The sequence below is a fragment of the Ailuropoda melanoleuca genome, chromosome 4 (assembly GCF_002007445.2).
Source record: "Ailuropoda melanoleuca isolate Jingjing chromosome 4, ASM200744v2, whole genome shotgun sequence".
Lineage (NCBI taxonomy): Eukaryota > Metazoa > Chordata > Mammalia > Carnivora > Ursidae > Ailuropoda > Ailuropoda melanoleuca.
The window spans coordinates 15,816,786-15,843,066 of NC_048221.1; the positions used below are offsets into that span (position 1 = coordinate 15,816,786).

Sequence of the window (26,281 nt, forward strand, 5' to 3'; positions counted from 1 at the left end):
TGATTTCTCCCATGTTCTTTGCGTTTCTGAAACTGAGCCTGGTGTGGCCACATGACCAGCCTCCCTTTGTATGAAGCAGGGGCTCCCTGAGACCCCGGTCACTCCAGCCCCGCACTTCTCACGAGGACTGCAGCCCTTGAATTGGGGGGGGGGCACTTGACTCTGAAGGCAGGCCTGGGAGTGACAGTTCAAGGACTGCATAGGACATAGTAGGAAGGCTAGCCCCTTCTCAAAGGTCCTCACCCCTTCCCCACACACAGACCCAGAGCGCCCTGTCCCCTGCAGTGGGCACAGCTGCCCCGGCTTCAGGCCACTACCCTGTGGGATCAGCAGCAGGGCGCTGCAGAGTGCCCTGCGCCTCGGGACACAGAGGAAGAGCCTTGGTGCCACTCTGGGCTGACCAGCTCCTGCAGGTCCTTTCCAGCCAGCAGAGCGAGGGAAGGCGTCACTGTCTCAGGGAAAAGCCAGGCGGGACTCATCTGTTCCCCAGCCACCAGCAGCTTTCACCCACGTTGTCCCCAGACACCGGACCCTCCCCAACACAGGGGGCCAGCAGGTCTTACTCCCATGGGTTTGGAGGCCCTGCCACGCTCTCCCGCTGCCCTGCCTCATGAAATAAATGTTTGTTTCAAATCGCAGCAGGATGCAGAGAGGGCCGGGACATAGCCCCCAGCCTCAGGTGTGTCGTGAGCCCCACTCCGCAGTCCAACCAAACCCTTCCTTCTAAGGGCACAGAGCACCACACCTGGAAGGGGTTGCGACACGGGGCCCTCCACAGCACCAGGGTCCCAGCTCGACCTCTTGCCTGCTTTCCCTCTCCTTCCCTGGATGGCAGAACAGCGGTCTGGCCCAGCGACTGTTCTCGCAGACGGCACACAGGACCCAGCGAGGGGAAGGACTGGGCCACAGTCACAGGGAGACCAAGGCCTTGGCTGCCCAGCCCCCACCCGCTGGTTCCTGCCCACAGCAAGAGGAATAAAAGCCAGAACTCACGTCTGCACAACCCTGGACAAGGCCAACCAGGAAAGTCCCGACCTGGACCACAACCCTGAGCTGACCGGAACCTGACTTTTGCCCTCACTCTAAACTTGACCCTCACTCCAACCTTGACCCTCACTCCTAAACTCTCGCCCTCACTCCAATCCTAACCCCTAACCCTAACCTGACACTGACCCTGCTTCTGACCTTAACCTTAATCCCTAATATTGACCTTGACCCAAACCCTGAACTTATCCCTTCCCCAGTGCCCAGCCATCCCTCTGGGAGAGCTGACAGCTGAGGCCAGGGGGCTCTCACTCAGGACCCCTGCTCAGTGTTTACTCACAGGATTGCTGAGGCTTCTCCAGCAACCCTGCGCCCTCTGGCTGCCCCCCACACACTCTCACTCCCTCCAGCCTTCTCCGAGGCTGCAGTGGGCAAGGGATTTGTCTGGGCCGTGCCCTGGCTCCCAGCACCCTCAGGGGTGATCTGAATGGAGGCTTGGTCAGAACTTAGGACCCTCTAGTCGCCCACCAGATCCTACTCTGGAGTAGCCGTGGACTCGGCTTCTCCGGCTTCCTCTTCTTTCTGCCGCTGGCACCCTTTCTGGGAGGAGAGCCAGCCCTCCCCACCTGTTCCATGGTCCAGACAGTACTCCATGCAGGGAACAGGGCTGGCCTCCAAGAGGGCCCTGGTAAGGCTCGCTGAGTGGGGGAGGCAGGGGACTTGATGGGGCCCCTCTGCACCCCGATCCCCTTCAGGAGGACACCATCTCCCCCAAACACAACCATCCAACCTGGCCACCCCTTGGCATTTCCTGCAGTGGGAGCTCAACCCCGCAACAGATTAGTGCGTGGAGACACCTGTTGGACTGGCCACATTGCTTCCAGGTGAGGTCGAGCTGAGCCCTGAGGACAGAAAGAGCGTCTTCTTTCCTCCCTTTTTCTAGGGCTTTGGCATCGACCTCCTGTCTGCTCCTGGCCTGAGCTTGGCCAGGTCTCCGTTCCACGGTGGGCCCCTGCCTGTGCTGGTTACACCTGAAGGGCTTCTGTCTTCACACACGCTACCCTAGCCAGTCCTAAGCCCTGGGGTCTGTGGCCCTTCCCGGTCTGACTTTTCCTGAGTCAACCGGTTTCCACCCTCAGCTCCCACGGTCATCGGTGCCAGCCCAGGGAGAGGCGGTGAGCACCGCACCTGGGGGACGGGGCCAGGGGAACAGGGACCCAGCTGTCATGCCCCAGGAAAATGACGGGGGCAGGGAATGGGCCCTAGAGAGAAGCTGGGAGGCTCCTTCCTTGGGACACAAGGGCCTCACAGGAGCTGGGCCAGTGGGCTGGAGGAGGGCCCGTCTGGGGCACAGAACAAGGGGCAGGAGCTGGAGAGCAGGCGGGGGCAGACGGGACATGGAGGTACAGGGGAAGCAGGGACTGAGAGGTGGCATGAGAGGCTGCGGGCAGGGCCCGGGCTGCAGTGGGAGGGAAGGGGGGGTTTCAGGCTGTGAGACTCAGGCACATCTGCTCACGGAGACGTCATTTCATCTCTCCGGTGTCTTAGCTCCAAATCCAGGCCCCCGAGGGTAGGGCTGGGGTGGCCCTGTGACACCAGCGGTCAGTAAACGGGTATCCCGGGCCTCTCGCCTCTCTGGCCCAGGTGATGACGAGGTTCAGTTATAATGAATTTCACTGCCTTGTCACCATCACTGTCAAAAGGAGAATCCTCATCTTGGGAAACAAGATGGGGACCAGACAGAGGCCAGACGGGACCCGAGCCAGGCCCCACCAGGCCACTTTGGACATTGGCCAAGTCACCAAGGTTCTGGAGTCCCTGGCTGCAGCCTGACCTCCCCAGTAGATGCTAGCATATTCTCCCTGCAGCCAAGGGGCTCCTGCAGCAGGTGGGACAGGTCGTTGCTGGGGTCCCTGCAGGTGACCCATCCCCGTCGGCCTCCCTGAGGCACCTCCACGGCTGGTTCCAGGTGTCTCTTCTGCAAATGAACACTGACACCCGCGTCAACGTCCATGTCTTCACCAGCTGTGATTCTGAGGTTAGGGTCTGCTATAGCCCCCCGCCCGCAGGGTCTCCCGAGGCCCTGTGCTGGGGCTCCAGCTCAGCTGGTGGTAGACAAGCCTCAGCGACAGGGAGGGTAGAGGGGTCCTGGTGAGCCTGAACTACCGGGAGAGCTCACGGATCCTGAAGGAGTGGGGCTAGAGTCGCGCCAAGGGACAAGAACTTGCTGCTGACCACCGAAGAGGATTCAAGTCCCGCTGGGCAGCCAGAATCCTGGGGAAGCACGAACGCCCACACATCTGGATATCCTGTCTCCATCAGTTCCACCCCCTTCCAGGGATCTTCGTGGGGGACGACCAGCCGGAGAAAGCTTTACCCCCACCCCACAGCCCTACATCATCTGAGGATGTGTGGGTGCCCCTCCCCCCAGCCACCAGCAGCTGCCCAACCCCGAGGCTCCCAGTGGGGATTCAGCCTTGGGCTCGGGTGTGACTGGGCTTTCTCAGAGCCTCCCTCACAGGCCTCGAGGTCAGTGCTTCTGTTATGGGAAGCACAGCCAAGAACGGTGACCTGATTCGGTTACAACCCAGGGCATGGTGGCCGGGTGGCCATGGTGCCAGAGCCAAGCTTGCCCTCTGGGGCCACGTCCCTGCATAAATCCACCCTCCCCCACGCTTTGCCCCTGGACCCCTTCAGAACACAGTCACCCTGCCTACTGTCACACATCTCCTGTTAGGACAGGGGGAGTCCCTCCAGGTCACCTGGTCCAACCCCCTCAGTGTGGGGAGGAGAAACTGAGGCCAGGCAGGGGTGAAGCTGCCCCAAGCCCTTGTTCCTGTGTCTTTCAGTCCCACACAAGAACCACCGTGGGAACAAAGTCCTCCCCCCGCAAAGGCACTGGAGCTCCCCCCAGCCTCCCCCCACCCCTGCAGGGTCCTGAGCCTGGACAGGGCACAGATGGCCCCGTGCCCCTGCTGTCCTCCTGCACACAGGCCCATGGGCTACAGGTGTGCAGTTCACAGGTACTTGGGGACCTCGGGAGGCAAGGCAAACGAGGCGAGTGTCCCCACCCTGCCCGGCAGCTTGCTCCCGCGCCCCCACGTACCCCACAGACCTCCAAGCCCCTGCTCGATTGCGTGCCGCCAAGGGGAAGGGCCTGGCCAGAGGCCACCCCGCAGGTCAGGTGGCCTGGGAGTCTGTTCAGCCTTGCCTCCCTGAGAGGCCAGCTCAGCCCTGGAGCAGAGTCGGGAAGGAGGCAGGTCCCTGGGAGGCCACTCGTGGACAAGAGTTTCAATACACACAGAGGTCACTAGCCACTTAGAGCCTCTGACCAAGAGTGGAGAAACAGGGAATAACACAGACAATGATGCAAGGATTTCAGCCCAGCCGACAAACGGCAAACTTTCAGAAGGACTCTGGAATCCAGCAAGATGAGTGGAAGGTCCGTCACAGACCATCTAGACCATTGGGATACAGACAGCAATGCTGAGGCCTGGGGAGGCTCGGGTGGCAAAAAGCCTGTGAGCCGCGGCAGGTCAAGGAGGTCATCCGAGACTGACCTAGTGGCCGGGAGAGGGGGAGGGGAAGCCCCCGGCTTCAGGGTCACAGCTGTCAGCGCTCAGGACATCAGCAGCAGCGTCTCCCCAGGGAAGTCCGTGGCGGCCCCTCTCTGCTCGGCAGTGGGCTCGGGGTGGTCGAGCTACCAGTGCTCCCTGGAGTCCCAGCGGCCAGGAAAGCGGTGCAGCCTCATATCTTCCTTCTGGATGTGCTCGTAACAAGACTGGCAGGAAAGAGGCGAGGCTGAGGGGGAGATGCCCTGACTGCCCCCGGCCCCGCGCACAGTCGGCTCAATACCGGGGTACACCGTCTCCCCGCCTGGACCACCCCATCTCCAACTCAGCCTCACCCCCAGTCTGCAAGAACAGGGGCCTCCCCTCTCCTGTGATGCTCAGAGATGTAGCCTGGAACATGCTTGGGGCCCCAGGGACCCAAGGGCTGGGGTGAAGTAAGGGGCCCTTCCCCAGCTCCTTTAACAAGGGCAGGACCAGGGACTCCGTGCGGACCTTCCCAGGGAAGCACATATGAGCACTGACTCTGGGTTCACCCACACAACAGAGTCCAGGGCAGGGAAGGAGTCTGCCCCACTGGCCAGAGTATTATTGCCTCCATCCACCACCTCCGTCCCTCACCTCCAGGGCCGTGAGCAAGAAGTCATACAGTCCCCCCGTGTGGATGGGGTCCATCATGTCTCGGATCAGGTGGATCTCGGCTCCCAGGTGCTGGATTCTGGAGAATGCCCACCCCCACAGTGAGAAGGAGAAGGCGGCCCATTGGGGACAGGCGCCAAGCAGCCGGGGAAGGAGCCTTGGCCTGGATGGCTGGACACCTGGGCTGTGGTCCCTACTCTGCTCCTGGCAACCAAGGGACCCTAGGTGGGACCTCTCTGAGCCTCAGAGCCCCGCTCCGTACCAAGAGAAGCTGTGTCCATAAGCCCCGATGTTCCAAGACCTCTCAGTGAGTCTGGGCTGGGCGTCAGGGCAGGGTGGGAAGGGGTCCTCCCGCAGCGCCCCCAGCCCCGGCCCTGCTGGGGCTCACCGGGCACGTGACACCACGTAGATCAGCAGTGGCAGCAGGTCGTCCATGGGCAGCTTGTGCTCCTGGCCCAGCACACGTGACACGGTGGCCTCAATTTCCCCGTACGTCCTCTCCAGCACCTCCAGCTTCTCCCGGGGGTCCACCGTGGTGCTGCAAGGGCGGCGGGCTCCAGGTCAAGGCCCTCGGGTTCAGCCCCAAGCAGGGGCCCCCACCCTCCTGCCCCCTGCCCCGCACCCTGCCCAGGGCGTGGACTCACATGATCTTCTGCAGACACTCAGTGGCTGACAGGAAGCACTTGTCCCTGACCAGGGAGAGCCTCTGCGGGGGATGGGGGGCAGAGGGATGAGGCCACGGTTCCCCCCGCCCTGTCACCCCTCCCTCCCAGGGCCAGAGCTCTTGCCATCCACCATTCCCCATCACTGGCTCTAGAAGAGCCCCACCCAGAGGCTTGAGTGACCCAGGGCTAGTCACAGCTCCACCGTGAGCCTCAGTTTACCCAAATGTAAAGTGGGATAATGGTCTCCAGAGGTTGGGAAGGAAGATAATGACCCCAAAGGCCACTGGGTGCCGCCCGGGGTGGGTACTACGTCAGCAGCTCTCCAACCCAAGGGCTTGTTGAAACACAGATCCAGGTCCACCGTCTGAGCTTGACTCAGGATGTCTGGGGTGGATCCAAGAATCTGCTTTTCTAACAGCTCCCCAGATGCCGCGGGCCCAGCACACACACCTTCAGAGCCACCGCCTGGTGTGTAGCGGCCCACCGCCCCCTCCAACACTCTCAGGAGGGGGTACCAATACCGCAGCAGGGAGTACTCCCACCAAGCGGGAACCGAGGCTCCGAGCGAAGTATCCCGCCCACGGCCTGACAGCCAGGAAAAGGGATGGAGCCTGGGTTTGCACCTGCTCCCGGCGGGCCAGAGGCCGCCCCTCACCCACACGGGAGATCAGAACAACCCAGAAAGCCGGGTGTCTCCCCCCACACCTGCTGGCCAGCGCTGCCCGGGCTCCTCTGCAGTAGGGAGGCGGGGGGCTGCTCAGAAGGCTGAGCAAACTCTGGGGGCCCAGCTCAAGGCTCAGGCCTCCCCCCACCTGCAGCAGGTAACGGACCCACCTTCTCACCTGATTGGTTGTCAGCGTGAGGTCCTTGAGGGGCCACAGATGCCTGAAACGAAACAAGTGTGACACAGAGCCTTTCCCAGGAGGAGGGGGCAGAGTCTGAGGTCAGAGGGCAAATTCCCTGTACACCATGTCCCACAGCAAGGCTGGGCACGGGAAGGGGGGTCCACAATGGTCTCTCAGAGCGCTTGCGTGGAGCCCAGGGCAAGGGGAGGCTGGGAGAGATTCCTGAAGAAGACAGCACCCCAAAACTTGGATAGGGGTGAGGGGCAGTGGTACAGGCCAAGGGACCCTGTGAACAAATTCCGGGGCTGGGCCAGAGAATGACAGTGGAAGAGACTGTTCTGGAGGCTTGATGAGCCGGGGCAGGCTGGTGAACGGGGAGGGACGCAGGTACCATGCGATGCCACACAGCGCAGGGACTTGGGGAGACAATGCAGCAGGGAGGCCAGCATGCAGGAAGCAGCATGGAGGCAGCAGGAGGGGGTGGGGGCGAGGGACACTGGGGAAGCTATCGGGACCCAGGTCTCTGGGCTGGTGACGAGTCAGCTGCAGGAGACATTCACAATGGAAGGGGAAACGGGGTTTCAGAGGGGGCGGGTGGGAAGCACCACGGCTGTGTGACAAGGGAGACCAGATGTGGGAAGACAGAGAGCACCCATGCCCTCCACCGGGCATCAGAGCATCAGAAGAGGCACTGAGCAGAAAGGACGTTTTAGCAACTAAGGGTAAAAGGGACCTGCTCCCAGAACAGTCCTCAGTTTCCCCTTGGGGACCTCCCCTCCCCTACTCTCAGTCCAGTGGCTGAGAGCAGGACACCTCGCCCCAGCCCCAGTAGTAGATGTTGAGCTAGACTGGCCTATGTGGGCCACAGCCAGCCTCCGGGGCAGGCTCAAGACCCAAGCCAAGACAGTGAGGGACTTCAGGGGCCCTGCCGGAGCTGTTGGGAAAGGGACACCAGCTCCCTGGGGCACAGTGGGGGATGGAGATGGTAGAGTATAAACTTTGAGTGGCCGGTACCATGTTTGGCACCATAAATGGGAGCCAGGGAGAGATCAAGAGAGAAAGAGAAGTTGCTTCCCTTCACCATGCAGTTAAGCAGCTAGATCCAGCCACGCCTGAAACCCACAACACCACCATAATCCTGGAACTTCGTGGGTACATGAGCCAATGACTACCACCCCCTTTCCTGCTAAAGACCACTGAACTCCATGTGTACCCTCTGTGTACACGGGCCCCGGCAAACATGGCAAGGAGGGAAGGCTTACTTCTGCACGTCCAGGAACTCGAGCAGCTTGGTGTCGGGGAAGAGGCTCAGGTTGGCGATGCCCTGGCTGTAGAGACTGTCCTCCGTCTCATGAAGAAGCAGGTAGAGAGTGAAGAGCTCTGAGTAGAAGCTGGGCAGCATAAGGGGCAGCACGAGGCCATGCACCTGCAGGTCCCTAAGTGACAGTGGCAGGACAGGTTGGAACCAGCAGGGGGGGACCCGGGGGGGGAGGGATCCCTACTTGGGCTGCCCCTCAAAGAGCCCATAGAGCTCCTTGGCCCATAGCAAACAGCGTCCCTGCCTCTCCATTGTCTAGAAAACGCTTCCAAAGCCTGTTCTCAGTCCTTCGCTGCCTCGGTTGAAATCCATGGCCCCCTGGTCCTCTCACTAGATGCTGAGAACCACTATGGCAGCTGGGGTGGGATTTGCTCCCCCTACGACTGAAAGCAGAACCCGGCCCCGGACAGACAAGGGACTTGCAGCAAAGCACTCAGCAGCCATGCCAGGTGGTCCAGGGCTGCCTCATTTTCTGGGCTTCCTAGGACTCCACGGGGAAGTTCTACCTAATGTCTAACCCCACCTCTCACATCTCCTGCAATGCAGTGACAGGCCTCCCTGATCGAGCTCTCTGGGCCTGAAAGCTGAAGGTGAACTGCAAGGTTTGGTCTTCGGGAACGGAGGGAGACAGAGGACGGAGGCCGACCCTGTGTGGCCTCAGGCTCCGCCCCTGCCAGGCCTCAGCTTCCCCATCTGTGTGCAGGGGGAGGGTGCCTGGGGTGGTGGCTCACCCTCTGTGAGCCTGAGAGGGGACACTGGGGTATAGCACCTTTACAACGAAGATGCACCCGATACACCGTGCCGGCGCCCCCGCCCAGGTGCCCCAAGGAAGAGGTCATGGGTGGTTCTGACCCTCAAATGGTCAACAAACAACTCCTGGTCAGTAGCATGAGCCCCCAACACTTCCCCAGAAGTACCCCATCCCCCAAGAGAGGCTCCAGGAGCGAAGGTGGGCAGCCTCCCTGGTCCTGAGCCCGGCTGCCCCTGGGGCGGGGACCCTGCCGACCCCAGGGGAGCGGTCACCTTGTCTCCGTATCCTCGTCCTCCTCGGGAGCCTGGCCCTTGCGCTGTAAGGCCACCTGCAGCAGACCCCTGCAGAGCGATGAGAGGGACTGCACAGCTGCCACTTCCTCCAGAACCTGAGTCCCCGCAGACCGGGGCAGAGGGCCCCGCCCCCCCTCCAAGCCACAGAGCACGAGGAGCCCAGCCTCCCAGACCTCTGTAGTTAGGAGGCTGGCAGCACAGGACCTCAGCCCGAGAGTGCTGGGACCCCACATGAGAAGGACTGCAGCATCTGGGGTCCCCACTGGTCACGTTAGATGGGGTCTTGGCTCAGCCAGGACTGCAGATGGGGTCTGAGTCCAGAGTCAGGCTCAGCCTGCGGAGGCCGAGAGCTCCCCTGGGGTCAGGGGTCAGCCCAGGGCCTGGTCGAGGCTTGGACTCTGGCTACAGGCAGTCCTTGCTCTCATCTCCTACTTTCTAACCCCTCTGCTCACCAGCTGGACACTGACCAACCCACTCTCTGGTTCCTTCTCAATCCAGACGCACCACTCCCGCCCTGCATGCCAGGCAGAGCATCTGACATCGGGAAAGGGCAGAGCCCCACCTGCCTGCGGTCGCCCATGTGCCGCCAGCTCACCTGTAGGCAGCCCAGAGCTCGCGGGCGTGCTGCTTCACCTCCTCCTGGGCCAGCGCCTGCAGATGCTTGCTGGCCCCCATGCCCGCGTACGTGGCCTGGAAGGTCAGCATCAGCGTCCGGAGCAGCTTTCCCAGGGGGTGCAGGGAGTTGCTCAGAGCCTGGCAGGTGCAAAGGCCACAGAGAGGGGTTCACGGCCAGGCGCCAGAGCACAGCACGCCCCAACAGGGCTTCCAAAGCTGCTCCCATTTCACAGATGGGAGCACTGAGGCTCTCTGAGGAGATGTGGTCCACAGGCCTGGGCCCTCTGGGCAGCACCAGGGGCAGCAAGAAGGCCTCCCTCCCCGCAGACCCCTCTGCCCTAGGGCCCTCACCTTCCCGAGGCACTCCCGCAGGGCCGGGGGCTCCCGGTGCAGCAGCAGCTCATCCAAGACGTCTTCCATTCTGTCCGCACAGGGCTCGGGCTGGGCCCTGGGGCACCGGGCACACACGTCTCTCACCCACGCCTGGGCCCTGGCCCACCCCCTCCAGGAACCTTCCTCCCCAGCCCACACGGAGCCCCACAGAACCCCGCCCTGGCCCTCTGGATGCCCCCGTGGGTGCCCCCGTGCGCGTGCACGCACACACACACACACACACACACACACACACACACACGTGCATGCCTGCACCTCACCTCTCACAACACAGGTACTCCTGGGACTTGCGTAGCTCCCTCGAGTTCTGCACGTGGAAGCCCAGCAGGGTCTCCTGCTCGTCCCCAGGACAGCCGGCACTAACAAAGTCCCGGAAGGGGCCATAGATGCCCTGCCAGCGGCTCTCCACGGGGAAGGCACCTACACCTAGCTGCCTGCAATAGAGGCAGTGGGGGGTGGGGTAGGGATGGGGCTGTGGTGGGCAGGACCCAATCCAGGCCCTTGGAGAGATGGGGACGTCCCTTCTGGCCCCAAGTCAGGGCCCACGAAGGGTGGGTGGACTGGGGTGCGCTAACCTCCAAGGCTCCAGGAGAAGAAACAAGAGGCAGAGAGAAGGACAGAGAGAATCTACTCCACAGTGGAGAAGAAAGGGATACACAGAGCCCTGGAAAGGAGACAGAAAGATCTGGAGAGCTGGAGGCCGAGTCCAGACAGCGGGGTCTTGGCCTAAAAGAGAACAGGGCCCGAAGTCCAGGATCCTCCTGCCCGAAGAGCCCACTCTCCCTCCCACCACACCTGGTTCCTTTCTGAGCTGGATCCTGTCTTGGCCAGCAGGCCTGGGGGTCTGGCTGTGTGTGCACCTAATGGAGCCCCGCCCTCCAACGTCAAGTTCACAGATTTTCCTACATCTGCATCCCACCCAGGCTTGGTCACACCTCTGGGGTTTGCTGTCTACTCTCACCTCCTGCTGTCAGGGAGAAGCATGCAAGGATGAAGCGTCTAGTAATCAACTCTACTCCCTCCCCACATCTGAGATGCAGGCTGCGACCATTAGAACTACCAACCGCACCTCAACAGACATGGCAAAAGTCACCACTCGAACTACAGTTTTCCAAGGAAGACCTCTGTCCCCATGGGGAAGAAGTCTATCCCCTTCTGGAAAACCCCATGATAGTGACAATGAGTTTACTTAGCAAGTTTCCTTCTTCACCTTGGCTTCCAGGAAACTCAGAGCCAGGTTCATGCTCAGTCATAATCATCATAGGACTTATTTGTCCCTTCCTTTCCTTTAAGTTCAACTCATACTTTTGTTTTCCATTTTATTCTTGTTTATTTGCGTCATTTTTATAAACTGCCTTGTACCCTTCCCAGAAAAAAAGCAGGGTCCAAGCAAAGCCCATGTAGAATGTTCTCCTCTGGTTCTGTGGTGTGTGAAATTATGCCGTAGCCCTTGATCCCAAGGGTCTCTGACTTGAGGGCTCTGTGACCTGAGCTCTCTGAACTCTCCAAAGAGCTAAGAGGAAGTACAGAAAAGTTCCTCTGAGGAGGACTGCGTCCCTGGGGCGGAAACACAGACACAGTCACACAGACACACACACACACACACACATACACACACACACACACACACACACACACACACACACACACACCAGGCTCCAGAATGCAAAGGCCAGGGGGCCAGCCAGGCTCTCACCTCTTTCGGGTGCTGCTCGGATCTGGCGGGAAGGCAGCTGTGTCCAGCACACCCTGGGTATGCAGTCCTTTCCCTGCCCCGCTGCCAAAAGAGCCCTCCAAGGTGAAGCCATTGGGGAAGGTGACCTTGCCCTGTACACCAGCGAAAGGAAGCAGGGATGCCTGTCTGTCTGTCCAGCTGCCCTTCCCTCCAACCATGACAGGCCTCGTGCCTGTCCATCCTGGGTCATGGAGGCTAGGGACTGATAGGTCGCCTTCCCACTACCCAGCCTGAGGGGCTCATAACCCTCCACACCTGCAGGCCCTGACCAAGAGCTGTGCCAACAGCCCAGGGGCTCACGTCCGAGGCAGGAGACTGGAAGGGAGAGAGGAAGGGACTCTCAGGTCAGAGCAGGAGAACCACTGCTGTGGGACTTGGGGAGGGGTGGGGCTCGGGGTAAGACCAGAAGTAGGAAGAGGCCTAGGGAAGGCAGGAGGTGTGCTGGCCCAGGGAGGGGCAGCGGTCGCTGCACGGCTGTCCCACTCAGAGCACTCCTGGCCTCCCTGCTTTAGATGCCACAGTGCCCCCCAGTCATTAGGAGACTGAAACAGCCCCCACATTTCCAAAGGCCCAAGCAGGGCCCAACTGCTTTCTGCTGGGTCAGCTTGGGCAGGACCGTGCTGAAGGACAGTCACTGCAGGGGCCCCGCCCAAGGCACTGATGCCAGGAGAGGGGGTGGATTCCCACCTAGGGGCCTGTCAGGAGACAAAAACCGGCCACCAGCACCCTGCAAGCCCAGGGTAAATCCACCTGTCACCTCTTGCCTCCCACCAGATCGAATCACAACTCCACGGCAGAAGGGGGTCACAGCGCCCACCCTCTGGATGCTGTGGACATGGAAGAGGCCCTCCCCTCCCTTCCCCACCCACTGCCCACACCCTCAGCCCTGGGTCCAAGTGGAGAGATTACAGGCTCCACCCGAGGCCTCGGCGGGAGTGGAGTGGGTCTCGATGGTCCTCACCTTCCCCACAAGGGTCAGGTCCCTGGTGAAGGTGCCCTCATACAGGGAGTCATCTTCAGACAGGAGGATCCCGGGGCCCTAGGGAAGGAAGCCGGAGTAGAAGCAGTGGAAGGGCCAGGAGACTGGGGATGGGGAAGGGATGGCAGGAAGACAGAAAGTAGGTAACAACCCAGGGGCAGAATGGTCCCGAGCCCTGTCATACCTCCCAGGACTGTGCTGAGGTGGGATGCCAGCCCTTGGCCTGTTGAGTACTGAGCACCTGCCCTATGGACCTCATTCCTGGGTTACCCTGAATGACTGCCTGGGACCTGGCTCCTTCCTTCCAGCAGCCTCTCTCAGGAAGCCTCCTGGGGGCCCTTCCTTTGCCACCTATGGCTCAATGCTGGGCTTCTCCTCAGCCACTCCCACTTCCCTGTCACTGACCCTCGGTTACAGTGGAGCAGACCAGGCTCCCTTGTTGCAATGGCTGCCAGGAAGCTCAGAGCCCAATGGGATATAAATGTGTGTCCTACTTGAATCTATTCTGTGTCTATTCTTATCTTTTTTCCTCCTTCAATCCCTTCCAGAACAAAGTGGAGCATAAGCCAATGTACAAGCCATAATAACAAGCAGAGTCACGAGACCAGAGCCCTACTATGTGCCCGTGCATCTGGCCGGGTGTGGGTGAGGCAGGAGGCCAGTGCTGGTGTGCCTGGGCTCAAGAGACCTGGGTATGAGTCTCAGCCCTGCCACTCAATAGAATGTGACACCAGGTAGGTTCTCTGACCTCTCTGAGCCTCACATGTGTCACTCATCCACTGGGGACAGTGACATGATCCACAGGGTTCCTGGGAGGATCCCATGAGATCGTGCCGGGAGGCTGAGCCCAGGCTGGGCCTCTGTCCATTGCAGAAGGTGCTAGCATCATTGTTACCATGCACTTCATTCTTGCCAATTTCCCTGTTTACAGTAAGTAGTGAACCTAGTTGCTGATGGGGAAACTGAGGCTGGGAGGGCCAAGGCCAGGGTGGGAGGCTGGCAGAACTGCATTCCTGCTGAGGTTCTGGCTCCCTCTAGCACCTAGGAACCCAGCTTCCTGCCCCATCCACCCCTGCCCAGCCTCTGCTCAGCGTCGGGGCCCTCAGAGCAGGGGGCGCTCCAGAATTCAGCCCCAGCACAGGGAGAGGGTAGCTCAGGGCACACACGGGTCACCCCACTCACCACCATCTTGTCCGCCTGGAAGGTCCCCTGGTAGCAGACACCAGCCTGGGTGACCATGACCCCCGGACCGTGGCGCTGGTCGGCCTGCCACATGCCAATATAGCGCTCACCCCTGGGGAGGAGCCAGAGAGGGATCAGATTGTTCCTGGGCACTTCTGTGTGCTCTGCTAGCACGGTTGGGGTGGGGGTGGAGAGCAGGTAAGGAAGCAATGATAGCGCCTGAATCCACTCAACTCACACACAGGGCGAGAGAGGTCAGGACCTCCAAGAGGTAGAGAGGGTGGAGGGAGGGAGGGAGCATGCCTGAGAGAGGGTATCCTGGCAGGCTTCCTGGGGGAGGTGGCAGGAAGGGCAGATGGCATGCAAAGCTATGGAGGTAGGAGCCTACAACAGATACAACAGGTATGAGGGGACATTCAGTGGTCTAGAAGACTGGAGGGGTGCACGGGTGGCACGGCAGGGGTGAGGTCAGAGAAACAGGCAAGACTTAAATGCCAGGCCAAGGGCCCTGGGCTTTGTCTCACAGCACAGAGAGCCAGGAAGGGCTGCAGTCCTTACGTGGGACTAGACTAGGGGTCAGAAACTCCTCCCAGAGAGCGTAAGGAGGGGCCAGACTGGGGAGGCTCCTCGGTCAGGGAGCTCAGGGCCCCTCATTCTGAGCCTCAGCATCAACCAAGGTCGTGGACGGGAAGTGAGGGGCTTCCGGGGGACTCTGGGGGGGCACTGATGGACTGGACTCACTGACGATGGGCCCCGCGCCCTGGGGCACCCTGGTCTGTAGGGTCCTCTCTGCCCCCCTTCCACCTGCGGGGGGTGGCGCCAGGGCGCTTACCTGTCACCGTCCTCCTCGACGCCATACCCGCTCCGCTGGCCCCTCTCCCAGTGGCCCGTGTACTTGAAGGGCTGTGGGGCCTGTGGGGCGCTCTCGAGGACCCCAAATCCGTGCCGCAGGCCCGCCCGGAAGTAGCCTTTGTACACCTTGTCGGTGCCGTACCTGCAGAGAGACACCGGCAGCTGGCCAGCCTCCCTGAGCTCAGCCCGGGGACGTGGCCGCCCACGAGCCCACCCTGCCGCCGGCCAAGGGTCACTTACTCACAGATGCCGTAGCCACACATGCTGCCTTCCCGCCAGTGGCACTTGTAACAGTCAAACTTATCCTCCGAGGCCTGAGGCACCAGGCGGATGCCGAAGCTGTCAGTGTGGGGCGTGGGGAGGCAGTCGGCACCGGGGCTGTCACCTTGACCCAAGACACCCCACGACACCCCTTCTTGCCACCCCAGAGTGTCCCTGCCTCCGAGGGGCCTTCTCAGACAACGGGGGAGAATCTCCCAGGTGACCAGGCGTCTTCTTCCCAAGGCCACTCTCAGGACACGCCCCAGTCCCACCCCCCAGCCCCTCATGCACCCTGGGAGCACCTTCAGGCACTGACCACTCCCTCCATGACCTGCCCCCTCCTCTGGGCTTTCCCTCTTGTGCAACAAGGGGAGCTGGACCAAATGGCCTTAAGTTCCTTCGTGAGGTTTGGGACTCGAGGAGGGGGCTAGGCTGGTGACAAGGGCGGGGGTGAAAGCCACTCGCCGGCCCACCACCCGCTCCTGCAGCATCTCCAGCCTTACCCGTGCTCCAGGCCCTGGCAAAAACTCCCCACGTGATTCCGGCCATCGGGCCACTTCAGGGTGCCCCTGGAAGACAGTAGAGGTCCACACACATAAGGCCCGCCAGACCCATCCTTCAACACACACAGGCCCCCCAGCCGACCTCCACCACACGCTCTCTCCAAGGCCCAGGTTCCCCTTGGACTGGACCCTCTGCCCCCAGCCAGCCCTCTTCTCTGACCCACAGGGGCTCTCAGCCCTTCCTGACTCCTGGCACACCTGCCCCAGCAGCCTCCAGCACACTCACCGCACCCCCCCCAGGGAAACATCCAGGTCCCCTTTTTCCCTTGACCAAGGAAGCTCCGAGCTAAACTTCATGCTTAAATCAAATGCTAGTCAGTGGTTTCTAGCATCCACCTCTCCTCTTCTGACGCAGCATCATTTTTTGTTTTGGGGTTTTTTTGTTCCTTTGCTTCCTCAAGCCCTTTCTGGAAGCAGGCAAGGTATCAGAAACTAACATGCTTGTGAGCGTCCCCTTGGCAAGTGCCTTCTACTTTCTGGGGCGTGGTTTTCCCAGCTGTAGCATGGGGGGGGCGCACATTCTTCCAAAGCCCTCCCGCTTGTGGGGTCACGCAGACCTGCGGCTGAAGCCGGACTCACCTAGAACCTGCCCGAAGGTGTTAGGCAAGTCATGCCAGTCTCTGGCCTCAGTTTCTACACCTACAGAACGGGCGGTAACACTCCCCCAGAGCGTTCTTGTGAAGACTGGTGGAGATAGGAGGTCTGCAAACCATTTCCACTACCACCTCGTGCTACGTGGACATGAGAATTATCCTTCCGCCCTCCCAAGAACAGTAACTGCAGACCTGAAGTCTGTCCCACGCGCTCTGGGCTCATTACCATCATCCGGACTCTACCCGGCACAGACCTACTATGGGCCATGTCCTGTTCAACGGGGCTTAAGACAGACTGGGAGACAGACAGAGTTGAAAGACTGATGCAGGAAGAAAAAGCCTTTGGTTGGTGCCTGGAGGTGACTGGGTCCTGTCTACCCCTCAGCCTCCCAGGAGGAGCCCTACCTTGCTGGGCCTGGAGCCCCGGTCACTCACCTGCCATGGGGCCTGCCCCGACACCACTCGCCCTCGTAGGTGGCCTGGCAGAGCCGGCCCTCCGCACGGAAGGTGTATGCCACGCAGCGGCAGGTGGGGGGCTCGGAGGGCTCTAGGCCTGCCCCCAGCACAGGGAAGTCCTTCTTCCCACGCAGGGCCTGGCACACAGCCTGAGTCACTTTCCACTGCCAGACCATCTGGTGGGGACAGGGGAGACACAGGATAGGTCACTGCTGTGCCAGAGGCCCCTCTAGGAAGCCTTGTGGGGTAGCTCCCGATAGTACCCCCTCCACCACCTCCCGACCCTGTTCTGGCACTTGGGGGAAACTCCAACTGCCCCACCCTGCTCCCTCGGGCCCCGCATCCAGACTCGAGATCCTGGTGTGCAGTTTTGGGGCCTGCCCAGAGGGGCCAGACGGAACCACCGGAACCAACACAGGCCCCGGTCCCGGCTTCCTAGGGAAAAATGCCCTGTGCTCTGTGGCATTCTGAAGCCTGACCCCAGCTGGCCACTGCCTCGCTCTGACCGTAACCCCAGAGGCCTGGCCACTCCCACGGAGCCTCCAGGGTGGTACACCTGTGCCCTCCCTGTCCTCTCCTGCTGTGTCCGCTCACTCCTCTTACCCTACCACTCCGATTCACAGCTCACCCACACTCACCCGGTCCTGGGGGTCCTTGGAGCAAAAGGAGAGCTCTTCCTCAGGTGTGAGGAGGTGAAAGGTGCACCTAGACAGATGGAGGTGACGAGTAGGCCCCAGCTCTGTCCAGGATGCTGTTCCGGGAGGCCCCAGCCCTGGGGTGCGGGCAGTTTCATGAGGGTGGAGGGACAGAAGGCCCAGGGTGTCATTGGAGGGGGCTGCTCACCCGTCCTGCCCAGGATCCAGCCACACCAGCTTCAGATCAAAGGTGTGGACACTGTGACCCTGGAAGATGGGGTACTGGGGTCATCCAGGGCCCAGCCCAGACGCTCCCCCCACTGCTCTGGCCCAGGCTTGCTCCAGGCACCAACCTGCAGCAACACCACTGGGTGTCCCCTGGCTGCTCAGTCCAGCAGGCCCAGCACTGAGCCTGCTCCCCACCTCCAGGGCAGCCCCTCTGTCTCCCTTCCCATCTGAGGGCCTGGCCAGGAACCCAGGAGCAGCTTCCCCTGCCCCCAAATCCTGCTCCAACATGGCCGCAGCTCGGACACCACAGGCCCCTGCTGGAAACCTCTCTTAGGCTCCTACCGCCTGGGGGATGGAGACCTCGCTGCTGAGCCGGACCCCTGAGACCACACAGACTGCTCCCGGCTCACAGATCCCCACTCCTCCTCCCCTCCACACCAAGGTGCCACGGCCCTGCCACACTCACACCTTCTCAAGCTTGCCCCCAAACCTCCCTCAATCTGACCCTTTGCTCACGCTGCTCCTTCTACCTGGAAAGCCGTCCCTGCTCTGAGAGCCGATGAACATCCCTTCCTCTAAGAGATTTCACATAGCAACCTCCTGACCTGGCCTAGGCAGGCCAGTCACTGCCTCGCTGCCCCAGGAGGAGGGGGGGGCGCCAGGCCCAGACCCGAAGGGCAGGAGGAAGGTGCCAGACACAGGCAGGGACAAGGGTGGGCCTGGCACAGGACATGCAAAGGTCCAGAGGTAGGAAAGGGCACAGAGCATTTAAGTGACAGTATGTCATCAGTGTACCTGGAGCACAGAACGTGAAGTCGGGAGTGGAGGGGAAGTCAAACTGAATCAGAACCCCAAAACCAGGTTTCAGGAGACACAGGTCTGGGCAAGTAGCCTCCCTGCCAGGCCTCAGCCTCCCTGTCTGCAGGGGAGTCCCAGACTGACATTCTGAGAGGACAGAGAAGCTCTGGCTATCATGAGGGCAGTCTGAGGTCAGCGGGGAACTAGGCACAGTCAAGTTTACAGGCCAGGGAATAATCCCAAACCCCCGGCCCAGCTCCCCCTTTGACTTCGCTGATGTCCAGAGCCCAGGCACTGCTTCCACGTGACACTTTCCTCTGGAAGCCTCGTGTGTGCCCCGAGTGGTTCATCCAGCCCTCCTCACCACCAAGAGCCACCCAGGACCTCCTATCTGGGGCTCCTCCCCCACGTAAGGAAGAGAATTAAGAGTTGTCCGGCACCCGTGGAAGGACAAACTCATGAGCATCCCATTTTACAGATGAGGAAACCGAGGTGATGTTGAGCAGGGCTGCTGGTTGGCAAGGGCTGAGGCTGGGACGCACCTGGAGCAGCCTTGCCCAACAGTGCCCCGCTCCTGCAGGGATGACACCACCTGCCACCCCCACCCCGGCACTGCCTGCCTCTCAGGCCCCTACCCCTCCCCTCCCCAAGAGCCCGAGTTCTCGCTCCCAGCTGTCTCCTTCCCTTTGCTTTCTCAGCCAGGCCCCAGACTCCCACCGCAGCCCCAGAACCTCTGCTCAGCCCCACCCCAACCTGCAGCAAGACGAGGACATCGTCAAAGAGCAGCACGCGCTCTGCCCGCAGCGGGGTCACCGTCACCGGTACGTCCTGGCTGTCCTGCAAGAGTCGGCGTGCAGGGGTGCAGAGCAAATCCTGGAGAAGGAGAGCAGGAAGGCACGGGGCTCAGGCACCCCCATCCTGGTGGCTGTACCCGCTCCTCTGCTTGCCTCTGCTGGGAGCACCGGCCCCCACAGTCTGAGCATCTCCTGGAGGCCCCCAGCTCAGCGATGGACACCGGGACGCCCAGTCTGGAGGGGCAGCCCAACTTGCCTTGAAGCTTCGCTTCGACGCCCACCCCACCTCGAGCCACTGTCCCCGCCGAGCCCCCAATGACACTCACAGGGGCTCTGCAGTCCCTGCCTCTAGCTGGGCCCCAGGCCTGTCACACCCTCTCAGGGCACAGGGGGCTTTCCCCCCAGCGGGGGCAGTGCATGCCACGGCAGGCAGTGACGGGAGGATGGGATCGTTTGGTGGCATCCCAGGACAGGGGGCCAGCTCTGACTGCTCTTCCCCAGAGCCAGCTCACCGCCTGGCCCGGGAGGTGCTCCGCAAGCGCCTGAGGAGGGCTACACATCCGGACCTGCCAGCCACCTGGCTCGGCCACCGCTCCCACTTCCAGACGGGGAAGCGGGGAAGCGGACGCTCGGGGAGTCCAGCAGGCCCCTTCCCTCCACCGGTCAGGCCTCACACTCACTCTCAGCCGGCTGCTCAGGGAGTGCCGGAGAGCCTGCGTGGCCAGGGCCTGGTCCAGCACCTGCCTCATGAAGGACTGCAGGTTCCCGAAGAGGGTGGCCGCATGCACCACCAGCTCCCGCGTGGGGTAAGGCTGCGGGGACACAGAGCAGCTGGTGGGGGGGGGGCGGGGGCTTGCCAGAACCTCCCCCCACCCCGTGATGCTTGCCCCAGCCCTGGCCTGGCCCCGGCTGCTCAGAAGGTCTGGATCAAAGCCAAAGTCTGTCCCTTTCTCCCTGCCAGCCCTTCCTTCGGGGAGAGGCCAGTGCGAAGGTGCTTCCAGAGGCTGCTGGGCCTGGGCCAGCTGTCCTCACACCCAGTACACAACTCTCCAGCAGCTCCCGGGTCTCTGCCCCGCTCCACTAGGGCACAGATACGTACCTCAGACAGGATGGGGCAAGGACAGGCCCCGTCAAACCACCCCCCACCCCCGTCGGAACACGGCTCTAACCCCAAAGCACAATTGGGTCCTTCTCAAACCGGGGTTCCTGGGTCAGGTGAGTCCCTGGAGCCGGGGCCCAGTGAGCGGCCCCCGGCCCCCCGACATCCCTGCTACTTACGTCCGCAGTGCTGTCCCCAAGGCTCAGCAGGAGGAACACATACTGCTGCACGTGATGGGCCAGCGGCTGGTGGAGGGCCTGGGCCAGTGCCGTGCCCACAGAGGCCTCGGAGCTCATGCCCGACAGCAGCTGCCACAGGGCCTTCCGCTGCCCCCGCCAGAACTCCCTGGAGGAGGGAGGGCCGCACACCGCCTTTGCTGCCCTCCTCCATTCCTGAACCCACCGCCATTGCCCTCCGCCCCACCCCAGCTAAGCCCCCAGATCCCAGGAGCAGTCCCAGACCCCAAACTTCTCTCCTATCAGATAAACGCAGCCGCCCCTACTGGACAGTCCGTGGCAATATCTCCGCGTAAAGGGCTCATTGAGTCCAACCGTGCACCTCGAACAGGACAGTCCCTCCTTCCCCTTCCCAGGGCCAAGCTGGGCTAGTGGATATCTGGACTGTGCTCACAGCCCCCACAGACTTCTTCCCTCTCTTCCGGTGTGGAGTGGTGTGGAATTGTTAGAACCAGGAGCGCACGGGGTGAGTCATGGGCTGTGACACTCGCTGCTCTGGGGATGGGACTTCCCCGACCTTCCCTCCCGGACACCCCCGCCCGCCCTCTGAGCGCCCTGCAGCATCCTGGGCTCACCTCCTCTTCTTTGCTGCCTTCTGAAAGGCCTGCACCACCACGCAGCTCGCGTAGGACTCAATGTACCTGCCGGCAGCACAAGAGACAGCCTGCAGGCCCAGCCCACGGCTTCCCCCCCAAACCCCTGTTCTGCCGGGGTCCCCGGTTCCCACTTGCTGAGTGCCCTGTCCCAACCAGATAATTCCAACTCAGTCTTTCTCCCCTGGGAGGCTCCAAAACTCAGGTCTGGGGTGTCTGAGCCGGCACCCGGTGGCAGCCCAAGCCCCAGAGGCCAACCCCAGGTGAGCCTCCCTCCCCCAGACTGAACCCAAACCTCGGCCTCAGCCTGCCCCTGGTGAGCCCTGGTGTCCGGTGGCGGGCATGCTGATGCCCAGGCCGAGCCCCAGCCTTCCTTGCTGTCTTACTCCACGTGAACTTGTAGCACGCGGTCGGCGTCGCGCAGCAACAGCAGGGACTCCAGGCCCACGGTGTCCTGGTGGCCCAGCCTCTCCTGCAGCGAGTGCAGGCTCTCCTCCGTCACCTCCCAGAGCCGCTGGGAGCTCTGGTGCAGCTGCTGCAGGAGCCGCACGCCCTCTCTGCCCTGGGCATCCGAGGGCTCTGGGGCTGGGGCGGGGGGCAAAACCGTAATGTGAGGGGGGCGGCGCCCCACAGCCCAGGAGCTGCGGCCAGAGTCCTGCATCCTCAGGGTCCTTGGGCCGGGACAGGAAGCCGACGTGGCACCCTGAGCTCAGCAGGGACGGGCGGGCTGGAGCGCGGGGCAGCAACTGTGAGGGGTCGGGGGGGCATATATCCACCCCCTCACAAAACAGGGACAGCACGCATGACCTGGGGCACCAAGTACGCTAAGTCCCCTGAGTCTCTGGGCTTTCTCAGGTCTGGGATATGGGGTCCATAAGATCCCATGGTCCCCTGGCACCCACAGATGCACGGAAAGCCCCCAAGTGGGAGGCACCTGACCAAGGTCATTTCACAAGTGAGACCCCAACTGGGTCATGCCCTGGGTGAGGGATGAGAATCCTGGCAGAGAATCAGGCCCATGCCCTGGAAGAGGTGGGATTTTGATTCTAGGTACAGCTGGGTCTAGACCAGGGGTTCATGGCCTGGCCCTTCAGGGTGCCTCGGAGAAGGGAGCAGCCAGTGGCTGGAGGCAGAGCCCTGGTCCCATCAGAAGATGCTGATACTGTCTGAGGCTGAGAATGCTGTGCCTCAGAAGGTCTAACAAGGTAAGACTCGGATCCCCAGGATGGTTCCTGTGTCCCTCACCCTCGCCACTGTCAAGCCGAGACTCACTGGTTTCGAGCAGGGGCTGGAGGACAAGGCTGTTGATGCGGGCGAGGGTAGCCGAGAAGACCTCCTCCAGCCGCAGCAGGGCCTCCTCCTCCGGGCTGCACATGGCTGGAGCGCTGCCCTCAGAGCCTGCAGACGGGGTACAGGCCAGAGTGAAGGCACCAGCGAGAGCACGGTCAGTGCCATGCCTTCCATCCGTGTGCCCAGGACCACCCACGACGGATGTGAGCTATCAGCCCGGGTGGCCTCAAAGGGGAATTTCTGGACTAGCTGCCGACCCCAGCCCTGTTCTGCCTCGGGGGCCCAGCTGAGGGGACCTGCCCGAGTAGGAGGGAGGCCTCAGAAGTGCCCAGGGAGCATCCCTTTTCAGCCAAAAAGTCAGGTGCTCCTCAAGCCCAGTTCTGGCCTGCTCATTCCCCTGCTCAAACACCCACCATGGCTCCCAAAGGCTCAGAGTGATATCTGAGGGTGCTCTGACCTCGCTCCCTCTCCACCAAGCCTCTGGAAGTGTGGACCTACTGTCAGAGGAACCCAGCCTTTTTCTCAAGGCCATGGCTCAGGACCCCTGTCACCCATAAAGGCTATGTAAGCAAGGAGAGGTCTGGGGGAATAGGGAGCCACGGAGGATCTCAGGGCAAGGAAACAGTAGGACCCAAAGTCAGACTTCTGGAGATGGGCGTGATGACAGCTGTAGAGGAGATGGTGCCGAGCAGTGGGAGGGTGAGGTCAGCGTGGGTGACAGCTAGACCCTCCGTGCCCCCCAACCTGCTGACCCTCCTATGCCCGGAGGAAAGAGGGAGGGGCTGCAGGGGGGGAGCAGGTGGGCTTGAGTTTTTGGACTTCCCACCCTGGAGTGAAGGACCCACCACACAGACGGGGTCCCCTGGGAATGTGGCTTTCTGATGAGAAAGAGGGGCAGCGAGGGGCCTGGGCTCCAAACCACCCCGCAGCCAGGCTGCGGCCTCCAAGCAGACACAGCCCTCTCCCACCAGAGCTGGGTGCCCTCACCAAGCAAAGTTCATCTGCCCAAATGACCCGACCAGACGTCTCAGGGTTGAGAGCTGGAGAGTTTTTTAGCCCTAGACCCTCGCACTGCCCCTCCCTGGCTCTGACATAGGCTCTGCAGTTAGCTGACCTGGGTGGGGTGGGAGACAGAATCGAAGCCGCTGGAATGGCCAGGCGACACAGACAGACCCAAAAGGGCAGACAGGAAGGGGTCTCATCCCTGCCAACCCAGCCCCAGTGGCACCAGAGGGCATTCCAGGCCCCTGGCAAAATCTACAACTTCCAGGGAAGAGGCTCTGGGGGAGCGGGGCGGCTGCCTCTGAACTCTGGCCAAGGGCCCAGGCCCAGGCATTCCTGCCCCACCTTTCCTGCCTCTGCAGCCTCAGAAGGGCGAGGCCTTGGGAGGGACAGTCAGGAAGGGGAAGCAGCTAGACACCCAGCTGTGGCCTGCTCTCTCTGTGGGCCCCTGCGGCAGCCCCGGGGACACCCCCCCAACCATGCCCCCTTCCCTGACCTGGTGCAGCAGGGCACGTCACTCCAGGTCAACTCAGGCAGACCAGTAGAGCCCAGCCAGAGGGCCAAGGTACAGCAAGTGTGGTCCACCTGACCCTCTCCCCCATTATCTCCACAAACAGATGGAATGGAAAGGCCCTTTGGGGGGGTGCCTTTTCCATCCTCAGCTGGCAGCCAGTCAGTCAGGGTCTGAACTGAGAGGTGAGGACACAGGCTAAAGGTAGAGGAAGAGGGTGCAGCCAGCACAGAAGGTGCAGACTGGGAACCAGATCAGGGCGAGTGTGGACCTGCCAGTCAATAGCCTGGGACTGGGAGGTCCTGAATACCAAGCATCCCCCACACTCACAGTGACCTGGAACCCACCCCAGCCACCCCGCACCCAGGACACGGAGCTCTCTGTCCCTCTCCACCTTAGGCTACCCCCTCTCCCCTGCACAGAGCTGGCGGCCACCCCTACTCTGCCTGCACCTGTGGCCCCCACCCCAACGGCTCCCACGGGACTCCCTGCTAACCGCCCGACCCACTGCTCAGTCCTGGTCATGCTCCAGCTTATCCAGAGCTCTACTCCTCTCTCGGCCTCAATCACCTCCTCTACGAAATGGGGGTCTGCTTAGCTCAGAGCTTTTGAACTCCGTAAGCCCTCCCTAGAAAGGACAAACTGGTGGGGGGAGCTGCTCTGGGCCTACAGACCTGGTCCTTAGGCTCCCTCCCCACTCAAAGCAGCCTGGGCCCCTCAGGATGAGTCTTACAGATACGGACTGGCAGACACAACTCTAGGACCCTTCCAGATCTGTGGCCCCAAAGCAATGTCTACCCCTACGGAACTGAGGCACACTGCCCAGAGGAAAGGCCAGAAGTTAAACATGGCCGGTGAGGTGGTGGGTGGGGGTAAGGCTACAGACAAGGTCGGGGATCTGGCCCATGGGGTCCTGCTCCTTGGCTAGGAAGCTTGGGGCTTCATCCTGGAGGCAACCAAGGATGCGAGAGCAGGGAGCAGACCAGACATGAGTGTGTTTGGGGGTGGGGGGAGGGCTAAGCCACAACATGAGAGCGACCCAGCAGGTGTAATCCCTGCTCAAACCCGTCATACCCCCAACCCACCCAGCTCTGGTCAAGGGCATGGCCTCCTTACTCTCGTCCTGCACCCAGGTCTAAGGTTCCTTAGTGGTAGGCTGCATGTGAGGTACCTATGGAGAAACTGAGCCCCAGGACGGAACTGGAGGGTCAAGACACTATGTGCAGAGTGTGTGCAGGGCTCAGACCCAGGCCTCTGGCTGCCTGTCCCACCAGGCTCACCTGAGCTAGGGGTTCAGAAAGGCTGGGTGACTTGCCTCAGGGCACACAGCAAATTCCTAGCAGGGCCCAGCCTCCTACCTCCTCAGGCAGCCTTGGTGCTCCCTGTGGGGCAGGGTGAGGACAGAACTGGCTAGTCCTGGCGTGCCCAGGTGAGTCAGCTGCCCGTCCCGTGTCAATCCAACCAGCAGCCAGACCTGCTCTCTCCCCTGCATTCCTGGCCTCTATCCACACCAGGTTGCTCTCAGGCAGGGTCACTGAGGCCTCCCCTACCCTCTCCATGGCCCCTCTGGCCCCTCAGGCCCCTGGGCCACACCCTGTCATGGCACCCATGCTGGTATTTCCTGGTCTGGACAGGCAAGGAAGTTTTGCTTGCCATGGAGACTTTTTCCTGGGCTGCCCCAGAGTCCCCTAAAACAACCAGCAAACGCAGTGGTAAACAGAGCAGAGAGGGGCTGCCCAAGGGAGGGGGTGCTCAACTGCCACAGCTGACCCCTCAGTCTCCACTTCGGCCTCTCCCCCAGCACCCCTTCTCTGACCCTCCATGGCTCTGAGCTTCTTGTCCTAGACACACACACCCCCCAACTCCCAGTCTCTCACAGCTCCCCTGCCCCTCCCTGGCCCGGCACACACAGTCCCCAGAGTTTCCCAAACATGGGATCCTGTTCCAGCCACTAGGCGTTTGCCCGTGCCGGTCTCACTGAGGGCGTCACCTCCTCCTGGCAGTCTCCCAGGCTGGGCGAGGTCCAGGGGGCGGCCCTCGCACCCCAGGCAGGGGGTGCGGAGGCTATCCCTGCGCTGCCCCTAAACCCGAGCCGGGTGACCACGGGGCAGGGACGACGTGGTCGAAGCCCGCTGGCACGGAGGGAGCCTTGGGACAAACTCAGACGGCCCCGGTGTGAGTGCCGCCTGGGACCGAGGAGTCGTGGAGGGACGGCGACGCGCCGGCCCAAGGGGGCGCTAGGAAGGTCCCACCTGGAGTGAGGGGAACGCGGAGCCCAGGAGCCCGCCCACAGACGCGCGACCTCCGCCCCGCCCTTACCTGTGCGGTGCCGGTGCCGGGAGCGGGGAGAGTCGCCGCGGTCGCTCGCTCCCCGCCGCCCACACGCCGCCCCCCGCCGTCCC

General features: G+C 61.9%; 1 protein-coding gene across 7 annotated transcripts; it reads right to left on the reverse strand.

Annotated features, from left to right (window-relative positions):
• Nucleotides 1–4,360: 4,360 nt before the first annotated feature.
• ALS2CL (ALS2 C-terminal like) lies at nucleotides 4,361–26,281 on the reverse strand. Of its 7 annotated transcripts, none has more exons than XM_034658193.1 (26): nucleotides 26,199–26,281; nucleotides 22,349–22,474; nucleotides 21,463–21,661; nucleotides 21,059–21,124; nucleotides 20,427–20,592; nucleotides 19,829–19,960; nucleotides 19,108–19,227; nucleotides 17,537–17,595; nucleotides 17,332–17,398; nucleotides 16,673–16,869; nucleotides 15,585–15,650; nucleotides 15,061–15,159; nucleotides 14,801–14,962; nucleotides 13,969–14,080; nucleotides 12,769–12,846; nucleotides 11,769–11,899; nucleotides 10,333–10,506; nucleotides 10,031–10,127; nucleotides 9,660–9,817; nucleotides 9,044–9,112; nucleotides 7,965–8,138; nucleotides 6,700–6,742; nucleotides 5,837–5,898; nucleotides 5,581–5,730; nucleotides 5,175–5,271; nucleotides 4,361–4,765 (listed from the first exon to the last, which is right to left on the reverse strand). In XM_034658193.1, the coding sequence occupies exons 2-26, from the start codon at nucleotides 22,449–22,451 to the stop codon at nucleotides 4,685–4,687; spliced, it is 2,862 nt and encodes a 953-aa protein (XP_034514084.1). In that variant the 5' UTR covers nucleotides 22,452–22,474; nucleotides 26,199–26,281; the 3' UTR covers nucleotides 4,361–4,684. The 7 variants fall into 7 exon arrangements, 6 of the variants coding, with proteins under 6 accessions (XP_034514084.1, XP_034514085.1, XP_034514087.1 ...); XM_034658194.1 differs by lacking the exon at nucleotides 26,199–26,281 and adding an exon at nucleotides 24,996–25,012; XR_004624679.1 differs by having other exon boundaries at nucleotides 4,722–4,765; nucleotides 6,692–6,742.